Source organism: Hoplias malabaricus, chromosome Y (assembly GCF_029633855.1).
Source record: "Hoplias malabaricus isolate fHopMal1 chromosome Y, fHopMal1.hap1, whole genome shotgun sequence".
Classification (NCBI taxonomy): Eukaryota; Metazoa; Chordata; class Actinopteri; order Characiformes; family Erythrinidae; genus Hoplias; species Hoplias malabaricus.
This window is the reverse complement of record NC_089820.1, coordinates 42,374,560-42,387,445: the sequence shown is the minus strand read 5'-3', so window position 1 is coordinate 42,387,445 and position 12,886 is coordinate 42,374,560. Positions and strand designations below refer to the sequence as shown.

The 12,886-nt window shown below is 36.4% G+C and overlaps 1 protein-coding gene across 1 annotated transcript in view; it reads left to right on the top strand.

The window, feature by feature from the left end:
- The window catches only part of LOC136678998 (sentrin-specific protease 7-like), a 40,413-nt gene extending 30,157 nt beyond the window's left edge, over positions 1–10,256 (top strand). Inside the window, exons 18-22 of the mRNA XM_066657235.1 lie at positions 76–116; positions 1,547–1,590; positions 1,865–1,933; positions 5,478–5,628; positions 9,945–10,256. Coding sequence (XP_066513332.1) covers positions 76–116; positions 1,547–1,590; positions 1,865–1,933; positions 5,478–5,628; positions 9,945–10,088 — 449 coding nt within the window. The 3' untranslated portion in view covers positions 10,089–10,256. The remainder of the gene's footprint in view (positions 1–75; positions 117–1,546; positions 1,591–1,864; positions 1,934–5,477; positions 5,629–9,944) is intronic.
- The last annotated feature ends 2,630 nt before the right edge of the window (positions 10,257–12,886 follow it).

Sequence of the window (12,886 nt, the reverse complement as noted above, 5' to 3'; positions counted from 1 at the left end):
AACACTTCGATATAATGGGTTAACTATTGCCCAGACTTTTGACTGAAACTGTGTTTGTGTTAACTGTGATTTCAGGAAGTATACAGGGAACAAAGCACCAGTCCAATGACCTGCCTGTGAGTGCTGGCTTAACACACACACACACACCCACACGCATATATGCACATACACATCCCTTTTATCCACCCACTTATTAAGTCATGACCTGTCAACTTTGAGAAATGTCACCTTAAAGTTGCTCGGTATAGCCAGTATAACTTAGTAACTTTGCCACTGAATTTTGTGATTTTCAGACCCTCTAGCAAGTTATTTAAATGAATAAATACATTTTTAAGAATATCTAGCCACTTTCTGTACTAAGTTGGGGTGCTTCATATAGAAGAGAATCCCCATTAGCACATCTCATCGGAGGACCGGGACTGACTGTGAGCTAGAGACACAACTCTCTTCTTTGGCTTCTCTTCTCCCAGAGATGAAGCTGTGGGAGACACAGCTCTCTCTTTGAAGATTCTCTGCTCCCAGGGACTGAGCAGCACAGGCAGTCTGCATGGCAGCTCACACAGATCAAAATGATAATGATGATGATAATAATAATAATGATAATGAACTGCGAATGTGCAAACAGTCCTGTAAAATTGATTCCTTATTTTGAACTCATGAACTGAGATCACATAATTGATTGAGACATTCGGCCTTATTCAAACGGCAAACAAATGTCTTATGAATCTATGACATAGGACAGAAGGTGCAATCAGTCCTGGAAAATGTCATGCATGTCCTCACAGATTACCGCAGATTACTTCAGCCCAGTACTACACAATGCAGGTGACTGTTAGATACCATAATGGGCATGTAGTACTCTTCTATATAATTTTTGAGCATCACTACAAATGTCTTGGCAAATATATAAAAAAGATGTCTCTTTAAATGTATGTGAATTCCTACTGAGCTTTCTTACTGGCACTATCTAGAGAGGCAGATGTTTAGTCAGAGTTCCAGCCGGATCAAGACACATTATTTGGAAAATGAAGTCCTCATTGCTTGCTCCAAGCCCACTGCACTTAGCAGGCCTTTTATGTTCCTCAGCTCACCTCATCACCTCAGAGTTTAGTGCCATGCATTTTGATGTTAGGGTCTTTATTGATATTTTTATATGCTAAGACCCGAGTAGAGAAATGGTCAGAAGTATCAGCATGCTGTGGGCAGATGACATTCATTCATTCATTTAACAAGCTCAACTTGTCACTCTTAAACTAAGCTTTTGTTTAAGAAGTAAATTTCACTCTGAACACACTGAGTGGAAAGACAACAGTAAATAATTCAGCCATTTTCAAAATAAAATTGTCCTCCCACTGCCTCAGAAGCTGAGGAAACATGTTGTGCTTAGTGTCCAAAAACCGGTCCCATAGCAGCATAGTGCCTGCTAAATGTATCTTAAATAGATAAGTATTGCCCACTTGTCAGGAGAATGCAAAATTATAATATAAATTGCTGCGTGGGAAGAAAGCTTGAATAGGCTTTGAGACCAAAGTTTTTCTCATTTCAGGACTGTACTGTTCTGAACTGTCAGAGAGAGAAGGTCACAAGAAGGTAAAAAATAATCAAGTTGTATTTTATATGAAAATATAATATAAATATAATAATTTTCTATATTTTATATAGAAATGTTAGATTTGTCCAGCATGATGACCAAATCTGTAGGATATCATGAAAGAGGTTGTAAAGACATTAATCGCAAGAATGAATTTCTGTTCTAACAAAATAATGACTAATAAGTTACTTTGTGACTATTAAGTTGCTTATAAAATTAACATCCAGAACAAAGGTTGACCTTTTATTTGTCTTTCTCTCTTGTTTGTTACAGGCCCTGTATTCTGATCATGGATTCCCTGAAGGTGTCCTATCATTATCGCATATACACACTGTTACGAGAGTGAGTTCATCTTACCATTCCTTTTCATGTATTCATTTGGAAGTGTATGCAATCAAACATGTAATATGCAAAGACAAAGTTACAAATAATACTACTACTAATCATACTACTCTGTTTCACCAGCAGACATATCCTTGTTTAAAAGTGAACTGTGCCTGTGCTTATCTATTAACCAGTTGCTCTTTGCACTATGTCTGTTAGCTAGCATAGAATAATTGTCAGTTATTGGTGTTCTCCATGAAAGCTAAGGTATGTTGCATTATCTGTAGTTCCGAGAGTCAGCACTTTTTGGGTGTTACAAGATAAACGGACAAATAAAAAAAATATCAGTACCTAGATGCTTATACTAAACCGGAACCTTAATACTGGTCTTGTTAACTGATTTTTATCAACATTTGATAAAACATTTGGCCCTGGCATATTACTCTTAGTCTTGGGCAGGGGTTGCCAACCTGTGGATCCCTACCCACGTGTGGCTGTTTTCCTGTACAAAATAAAAATGGGCGTTGGGTCTGTGTACCTTTAGGCAAATCGATTTTCATTTTCAAATGGGAAACAACCCATTTCTGATTTGTAAAAAGAAAAATGCTAGGAAATCAAAACACTCCATCTGTTTCTGGAGCTGTGGTCAGGGAGACTCACATTCACCTATTCCCACTGTTCTTTCTGTTCTGTTTTTCAGCAGGACAGTCCTAGAACCACACTCGTTTTACACACAGCTAAAAGAAGCCCCTGCATTACCTGCCACTGTGTCACAGAATAGTGGGGAAGAAAGAGAGGTTTCTTTTAGGAGTGTGAGGAGATTTTGGTTTTGACATTCTATCTCTGTCTTAAAATACTCTCTTTTCAGATATTGCTCTGAAATATCCAATGTTAGTTTCAGAGTATTGTTCCAAAGCTATCCCACTGCAGCAGTGGAAGAATAAAGTAAACAGAGATAATGATGCACAGTCCACTCCCAAAGATTCTTCTTGGAGTGGACTCAGTTTGTGACTGTTATAAGAAGTTATGGTTGCTGTAGGATGGTAGTTGTGTACATGCATACTTATTTGCATAAATACATAGCTTGAGGCTCCTGGTACAAATGTTTTTGTTTTTTGGGCTCTTTGTTTTAGATAGGTTGGCCACACCTGCTCTAGAGTCACCTCAGGTATACAATCCTGTAACTTCTATATGGTATAGTCCTCTCAGTCACACATCTGCCTTTTATATTCAGAAGTGTTTTGGTAATATTGTGAGCCAAATCTGTGTGTGTGTGTGTGTCTGTTGGCCTTAAAAATACACTCTGCTCTCTTCATGTGGTGTAGGTGAAGACAAGCTTCAGCTCATTTAAATTTGAAAAGTGCTTTATGATAGAACATGACATCATGCCTGGTGGGGTAGACCATAGAATTCAAATTTATGAACAACAGAATTCAGTAGAAACACCTGCATTCCCCACAAGAAAGCCAGGCAAATGTCTTCTCAGGTGATATTAACAGTAAGATGAAGGGTTATTTAAGTTCAACTAGAGTTAGGGGTTCGTGTAGGCCAGCTTGGACTTCTTTTGTGTCTTTTTTTTTATTATTATTATGTACATTGCATGTAAAATATTACAGCACTTTCTATTTAATAATGCCTTTTATATTTGTTTTTTGACTAAACATATTAATAAATTATATACATTCTGGAATGTACTGCATTCTTACAGTGAATAAAACAATAACAAAACGTTAAGAAGATGGGATGGAGAAATAAAAAAATAAATATAATTAAAAAAATACATAAAACAATTTAGGGGATTTGAAATATCACAATACAATTTTTGCAAAAATTAACCAATTATTAAATTTGTATTTCCACATAAAAAAACAAACAAACAAAACAAACAAACAAACAAAAAAACAGTCAGTTGTTTCATTCTGTACATATTCCTGCTAACACATTGGGTCTCATTTCTGCTACATACTTAAGTGGTTCTCAGAATTTTTAGACCAAGTACCATCTTTTAATCCTATGAATTTCATGTTTGAATATTCGCAATTTGCATGCATTACACGTGCAATGTTTTTAGTTAGTTATTCTAAAATAATTACTAAATATAGAGTGAATACAAATAGTTAGGCTTAAACTCATTCATTCATTCATTCATTATCTGTAACCGCTTATCCAATTCAGGGTGGCGGTGGGTCCAGAGCCTACCTGGAATCATTGGGCGCAAGGCGGGAATACACCCTGGAGGGGGCGCCAGTCGTTCACAGGGCAACACACACACTCACACATTCACTCACACACTCACACCTACGGACACTTTGAGTCGCCAATCCACCTACCAACTGTGGGAGGAAACCGGAGCACCCGGAGGAAACCCATGCGGACATGGGGAGAACACACCAACTCCTCACAGACAGTCGCCCAGAGCAGGAATCGAACCCACAATCTCCAGGCCCCTGGAGCTGTGTGACTGCGACACTACCTGCTGCGCCACCGTGCCGCCCTAGGCATTTTGAAAAAAGATTAAAAAAATAAAGTGAAGATGGATTAATTTAATATATGCTTTAATAGACTATAAGTGCAAAGAGTGCTTGAAGCAGGTGCTCCCAGCACTTGTATCAATAGGTGAAAGAGGCACGATGCTGTTAAACAGGACTCTAAATTAGGACTCTAATGATGCAAAGATCTGCCAAGTTGATTTCCTTCTGTTAAGCGTTTTCTCTATTTATGCATCTAGAGTTATTCCTTCTGGGCTTAGGAGTATTTTGTAAGATTGGTCAATGTTTTTCTCTAGTCTCCACTTTGGATTTTATTGCCAAAATGGCAAAGTATGTCTGTCTCTAGCCTTTGCTTACATTTAGTAAGAAACTGAAACTGGGCTTTCTTTACCTGGATTTTGCAAAATACTGGGAGATTGCGTTCCCTTCCTGGAAAAAAAGAAGCGTAGTTCAGTACGCCTCTTACAGATGTATTGAACTAACTTTTCTTCGTAGACCCACTAGCCCATGTTGTATTTATTTATTTAATTTTTTTACACAGACTACATTTACAAAAACTAAGCTTAATTATGAAAACCGTGAAACATTATGTATGTTCATGTATGTTTACTCATGAACATTTTTCAGTTTGGACATTCCCAGAAGATGTGATAATGATTTGTGTCTTGACATCCACATTTCCTCCAGCATGGGGTAGCTACTGGGGTAGCAGCATCTATATGGACTGTCTGCTGAGGTGTAATAAAAAAAACTGATTAGATTTTTCCAGTAATTTTATTTCCATTTTATAGACTAGGTACTTTTCCACTGAAATGTCCATATAGCCACCCATTCTTCTATTAACATGATGTAGACTCAATGTTGGACTCTTGCTGTTTGGCTTTTAAGGCATTCATCATTGACAGCATTAGTAAGGTCAAGTAATGATGTAAAGATCATACAAAGTGTTTGGGCAATAAATTAGATATTTAACATGGCTGATTGACTCCATTTTCAGTTGATTTTACCAGAAATTATCTGCTAAAAAGCAAATTCCCTGTAGCTGTAAAATGTCTCTGTGATTTACCCCTCAGGTATCTGCAAGTGGAGTGGGAGGTCCGGAGAGGTACTCCACGAGTGTTTAACGATGACAGCATCAGGGGCTGCCACTGTAAAGTCCCTCAGCAGGACAACAGTAGTGACTGTGGCCTCTACTTGCTTCAGTATGTTGAGAGCTTTCTACAAGTGAGTATATAAATATACAAGTTGTTTTAGCTTATTCTCAACCCATTTTACAATCACTTGCCACAGCTGAATTAAGCTTATAAAAATAATAAATTGAGCTCCCATTATGGCACTTCTTATCAGCACAGTCTCCAAGTGCCAGTCATTTGACAACTGTGATGTCTTACTAGATTCGCCATGCCTGATTTGCCTGCATCTAGCTAGAAATGCCAAGATGCAGCGACCCCCCCCCCCCCCCCCCAAAAAAAAACGACCTCCATACAAATCACGAATACTAGCAATTCATCAACACTTTTTTAGTTTGCCCCCTCCCCTTCGCGTCTCCAGGTGTGGTCTATGCTAACAAAGTGAAGTTTCAAAGTGATGCAATTTTGGGAGCCAGACAACGGCCCAATAACCTCTCCACCACTCTATTTATACCCTTCACTCTCAATTAATTCCCTTGTTGAACAACAACGCACACACCACCACCCCGTCTCCTCCCTTCTCTTTGACCACTCAAGCCCTGGGTGGAGGGGCATGGCATTACGCACACATCCAGGCCACCCAGAACTCCAGCCTAAAACCTCCTGAGTTTGCCCCCTCCCCATTGTGTCTCCGGGTGTGGCCTATGCTAGCAAATTGTCTTTTTATAACTTAGGATCTTAAGAAATTAATTTAAAACTGAATATGTGTAATGAAACAAAAAAAGAATTCATCCTGTGTGTTCCATAATTCAGTAGGTATATCAGTCTAAATAAATAAATAATAAATAAATAAATATTTATTATAAATAAATATATAAATAAAGAACCATACATTTTCAAACAAATCAAAATTCACATTTAGATAGTTTTATAAATATAAACGAGTAAATCTTGAATATAATTAGATATAAACATGGACAGTACATTTAGAAACATAATTCTCCAAAATTAATCAAACTATGTGTCCCAAGTTGCATACTGGTATAAACAAACAAACAAATAAATAAACAAATGTAAGGCATTTATTTGTGGCAAAAAGAATCTAGTCAGTACTTTGAATGCTAATGAATAACTACACAAACTGCACAATGATCTTGAGTTGGTTGACAGTGTCACAGCACTGTTCCAGACTATTTCCACACTTTATCAAAGATTAACTAATCAAGTAATTATTAGTACTATTATTATTATTATTATTATTATTATTATTATTATGCTAGACATCATTGTACATTACATACACATACAGCAATTAATTTCCAAGCTACAGTACTGTGCAAAAGTTTTAGGCAACCTATATTTTTGATTACAAATTCTGTTATAGATATTTATTTTATGAATTCTGCATTACTCAGTCAGTACAAAAACATTTTAGATTTATTTTACTACTACTACTAATAATAATAATAACATCAATAATAATAATAATGTTACAAAAATAATAATTGTATGTCTGTAAAGATAGCAACTTATTTAAAATGAGGTTATTAAAAAAAAAAAAAAAACAATGTAGGCCCCTGAATTTTGCATGAAAAATCCAACTTCTTTAAAGAACAGTGGCAGATTCTCCAAGACACTCAGTAAAACTACCATTTAATTTCTTTATATAACTGTATAAACTGTACCTAGGACTAATATTTAAGAAAAAAAAAGTAAATGGTCATCACATAAAATACTGACTTTCTTTTATTAATTAATGAGTACTGCACATTGTTGTCTTTCAATTAATAAAACATGATTTAAGTCATCTTTACTTTCCAACATTTTTTGCATGTGCCTAAAACTTTTGCACAGTACTGTATGTCTACAGTTTCTACTTTGTGTGGTTTTATTAATGGTATATGACTTAGCATCTGCTAAGTCAATCAAATGCTTATAATCTTTGAGCGAAGGCATTCCTTTGAATGGGGGTGGGAGGGCTACAGCAATCTATAGCAACAGTTACGCTCATCTTAGAAGTGCATGTGCATATAATAAGGACACATGGATTAAAACAAAAGAAACAGATACATTAAAAACAGATTAGCATATGTCAAAATGTGCTATATTAAGTCAAATGAATAATTAAATGAACTTATATTAAATTGTAAATTAAATGCTGAAGAGAGACTTTACATTTAAAATGCCTAAATAATCTTAGAGACCTTTTGGAAGGTAATTATAGAGTGTGGGGGCATTTAATCTGTGAACAGCAAAAGATGTAACCCCGATCTAAGCATGAATGACACGTTATTGAAATGCAAGTTGAGCCTATGGATAGATTACTTGTGTTGTGCAAGAATTACAGTCTAGCAATAAATGTGTGTCAGTTCAAGCTTCCTATAGTAAAGACGATCTTTTGAGTTGTAACTCAGTGCAGGTAGTTACATCAGTCAAATGACCAACTCTCTGTACTTCTAGGTATCAGTAGGTCAAAGAAGCATGACACTTTGTATGTTAAGTGAATTAGCAGTTAGTGTTTTCCACCAAGTGTACTGAACTCCAATGATGTTGTGTTACTGGCAGTTGGAAGGAGATGCATTGGAGCTTTTTACTTCCTTCCAGCTTGTTAACACTATGATAGTGTTACACATGCAGGTGGAAGAGGACCCAAGTAATATTTGGATAGGACTCATACTAACAGTATTAATGAGAACAAGATTGCTACAAAAATGTGTGCTATTTCCTGCATATTTCTACACTTAAAACATTTTGTTATTTTCTTAAAAACCCTGGGAACCTAAATATTTCTAATTAATGGTTTTGTTGTAATTAATCTGGCTACTCAGGACCCACGATGTATTTTATTTCTTATGAATGTTATCCCAAAGTCTTGCTCTAAACTTAATGTAGAATGGACAGTTCTAAAATGCATAAAGCTTACATATCTCAAATAAAATGGCTCCACCCCCTCTACAATGTCTAAACAATATTTGTCTGAGGAAATCTGAGCCTCACACAAGACTTGTTTCAAGGCTCACACTGAGTAAAACCAGCACCTACTCCATAGCTCAAAGTAAAGTAAACAACATTTGGTAGAACTAGTATAGAGGGCTGTCACTCACACACATTAAAATATTAAGACCATGCCCAGGCTGTTCTTAGAGATGAGAGCATTTTGGTGATTTTTGAGCAGTGTTTGATCATATTTCTGCTTTGCGTTTTAAACTTTGCTGCACAAAAATTGCTGTATAAATTTAGCATAATAACAAATCCATATATCAGAATGTGTTCCCAAGGGCTTTAGGCTGATCTCAAAAATTCATCCTTTGGAAGTTTTTGAAGGAACTGATAATGCTCCCTACATGACTTTGCACCAAAAGGCCCAGTTTGGCACATTTAAATTTAACAAAGATGGACTGGGTAGTGAAATATTGCCATAAGACACACAGAGACATGAACGCACACACACACACACACACTGTGTACACATCCCTCAGCTGCTCCTTGTTGACTTTGTGCCAGATCTTCCAGCCTGAACAGTGTGGTCCAAAACCCTAAGACACAGCTTGGTTTCCAGCAGTAAGAGCATTCCTCTGCAGTGGTTCTGATGATCTGAGTTGAATTTGAGCCAAACACAATGTTACAGAACACAGGGAACTTGCTATAAACCACCTAAAATCTCTGCAGATTGTTCTCAGTACTGTTTCATGTGGCTTCAGCATGCCTTGTGCTCAAGAGAAAAACATTTCAAGTGACGTCTGTCTTATCTGATTCAAACATTTGTCTTTGGTGTCTCATTTATAAAGTGAACTTGAATTTCATTCTGAATTGTGTTCTCAACATAAATTCCCCAGGATTTGCATACAACTTATTTGTAAGAACGTCATACGCTATGTTTTAATTTCAGTAAGTACCTTTAGAATACCCTTAAAAACCATTTAAATCTGAGAATTCAGCTTCAAAGTCATGTGTTTTATACCTCAACATACCTGAATATGGGGAGGTAATAAAAAGATGATGAGACAATAACTTGGATCAGGTGTGTTGGTAATGAAATAGTTTAATTGTTAGAAAAGCACCGACACTTTTTAAATACAGGACAGGACCCACAAAGCACAAATGTTTTCACACCCATTTTCTCTTAGGAACTAAGAATAGGCCTAAAATCCTAAAGCCATTAAGACTGGCAATATATATATACATATATATATATATATATATATATATATATATATATATATATATTATACACACACATGCATACTTACAGACTAGATTTAAGATATTTTCGTTCATTAAAAATTGTTTTGCATTGTGCTCATTTTATCTCAGTAAAGAATGAGAGTTTTCACAGTTGAGTTTCTATCAGACCTCTTACAAAATTTTATAAGAAAGTTCCCTGGTTTTTACATGATTTTCCTTACTCAGAATCCAGTAGTACATTTTGAACTTCCTCTTCGATTGGAGCGCTGGTTTCCACGGCAACAGGTCCGGAGGAAGAGGCAGGAAATACGTGAGCTTGTGCTACAGCTTCACAAGAGGCAAGGGAGTGGAGCTGAGAGCAGCGGCTAAAGCACCTTCAACTGACACCAAGCAGCATTTGACCAACAATCTTGGCCTTGTTTTGTACTAATAGAGAAAATATTGCTATTTATATTTCCTGTTAATTTATTTTAATTATATATTTTTTGTGTGTGTCCAGTTTTGTAATGTATGAAGGAAGAAAATAGTTTACCTGAATAAAGGAAGAATTGTTTCTAAAACGGTCTGTTTATTACTTTTGATAATGGTATGATAAACTGAATGGTTTGAGCTGGAGCTATGAGGCTAACGTTGCTATGGGCTCTTAAATCCCCAGTTCTAACTCTACTCCTAAATCATCACATAATTAATGTGTTCTCCAATAGACTTGTTTATGTAGTTGTGGAAACATTTCCATAGAAATGGACAAAAGTACAGAAAGTGATTAGAACCAGGCATCTCAATATCTGTAACAGAAATGGCATATATTTTTTTCCTCACCACAACCTAAAGGCTAAAAATTTTATATGAAATTATGATGGAGTATAGTGGGAAATATAGAAAAAAACATTTATTTGATGACTCTTTTGCCTTACAATGGGCTGCATGTAACCCTCCAATATAAATAGATACGAATGTTCACTTGTCCCCGCAACTCTTGTGTCAAAGCTCTCATAAACCAATGTCTTGGACATCAGCAGTGCATTCAGGCTAGGTTAACTTGTTTGTCATGTATGTTTTGTTCTCAAGGTCAGGAATAACAAGGGTTAGCCATATGTGTAATTGGCCTGAGAGCAGGTCTGAATTATTGAGCGTTTTTGCTAATTGGATGTCGGTGTTAACTTAATTTCAGCAACAGCAGGGGCTCTAGGTGGGCCACTAGCCATAAGAAAAAAAGTCTTATCCCTTACTCCAGTCTCCACATAGTCAGTTAATGACCTAGTTACAAACTACATATGTACACCTGCAATAAATATGACACTATATAAGGCACCCACCCAGTCAGTTGTGTCTGCTTTGTCCATTTTTTTACTAACATTAGGTGTGCCAGCTATTAGCCTTGTAGTGCAAAGTAAAGTAGCATTTGAGACACCCAACATACAAAGGGATCAACAAAAATTTATCTATGGATTAGTAATGCTGTATGCTTATTATCCGGTAAGAAGTTTTGACATTCGGAAAGCTGGAAGGAATCACCAGTCTGAGCATATGGGCAGCCTTGGTGTGGGAATGGGATTAGTCCTTTTACTGTGGGCTATGTTCACTCACTCATTAATTTAAATGTGTTGACTGGAAGATCAACCCAATGCATTGCGAGGGCTTCCTGCTGTGGTTTGAGTAGATTAGCACTTATTACCTGTATCAGAATGCTCCTTTCTAAACTAGGCTATGAGAATAGGAAACATTCCAGCTTTTTGTCTCTGGATTACTTATATTAGCGAGGTATGGTTTTGTTTACTCACATCTTTGCTATTTTTGTTGGGTTTAGCATCCAAAAGCTAGAAGGAATTGCAGGAACTAAAGTTTGGTAGTAGGGAGAGGTAAACAACAGTTTGTGACTTAAACCCCTCCAAAGGCTTAGTGTAGGATATCCAGGAGAGGTACCTATAGGGAATGACACAAACAAGTAGGGTATACAAAACTGCCTGGTTGTCTGTTTAATGGATTACAAGAATAGTCTGGAAAACAATCCTTTAATAATAATAATGTGTATACCATAGCTCTGAAACAACATGATGCTGTAAATAATAAAAAAAAAAAAAGAAAATGGACACACAAGTATATACAAAACTAAAAAAATGCTGGTGATTCTGGTATTTCTCAGAACATTGGACTACAAAATCACTAAATGTCTTTGGGATTGACTTGGATCATGACCTTCTTCTTCTACGCAGCTTTGTGGGTTTGTCTGCATATTTCCCTGAAAACCTGAAAGTAGGGCTCCTGGAAAGAATGGAAGCAGAAGTGAAACCAAATAGTGGATGCAAAAATACTAAAAATATTGGTATAATCAGTGTTGAGTCTGATGTATATGTAGTTTTCTATCAAATAAAAATGTTTTTGTCTTTGTTGCTTAGTAATTACTAACTATTGTAATGATTAATCATTTTGACAAGTGAAAAATGGTAGGCCTCCATCTTCTCCAACTACAGGAATACCATGTGTGTGCTCAAAGGGGTCTGGACAGTGTTGCAGTGGGATTTGCTTGGTTCTCTACAATTAGAGCCGGAGCTAGAGGAAGTCCACACCCATAGCCCCTCTACTCAAGGCCATTGGGTTCAGTGACCCTGGTTTTCCTAATCTGGGCTAGACTCTGAGATTAGGGTGGAATTACATCCTCTGACAGGGACGGGTTCTTAACCCCCTCCTACTACAGTTTCCTAATCCAGTCTTACTGGAAGAACTCATCTTTACAGTAATGGTCCTGTCCTAATAATAATACTATGGAGCTGTTATTTTTTTCTTTTTCTTCTTTTTCTTTCTTTTTCTTTGCTTGTTAAAGAGGTTATCATTCAATGTTGCTAGAGTGAACAAAAATTGATAGCCACATGTTAGCATTATAGTTAAACGTTCATTCATTGTTAACCACATTTAAAAATTAGTGCTTTAAAAATACAGGTTCTGATGCTATTCCATATGACTACATTTTTGGACACACTGATCTAATATTTTTTGTGAAACGAAGGGCATTAATAGGCATTTTGTTCCCTCTTGGCTGCAGTAATAGCCTCTGGTTTCCTTAGATAGCTTTAACCCTAATATAAAAATATTGCAACCAATATTATTATGGCTACACTTTCACACTGACCTTTAAAGTAGCTGAATTATAAGATTGTGAAGAAAATTCT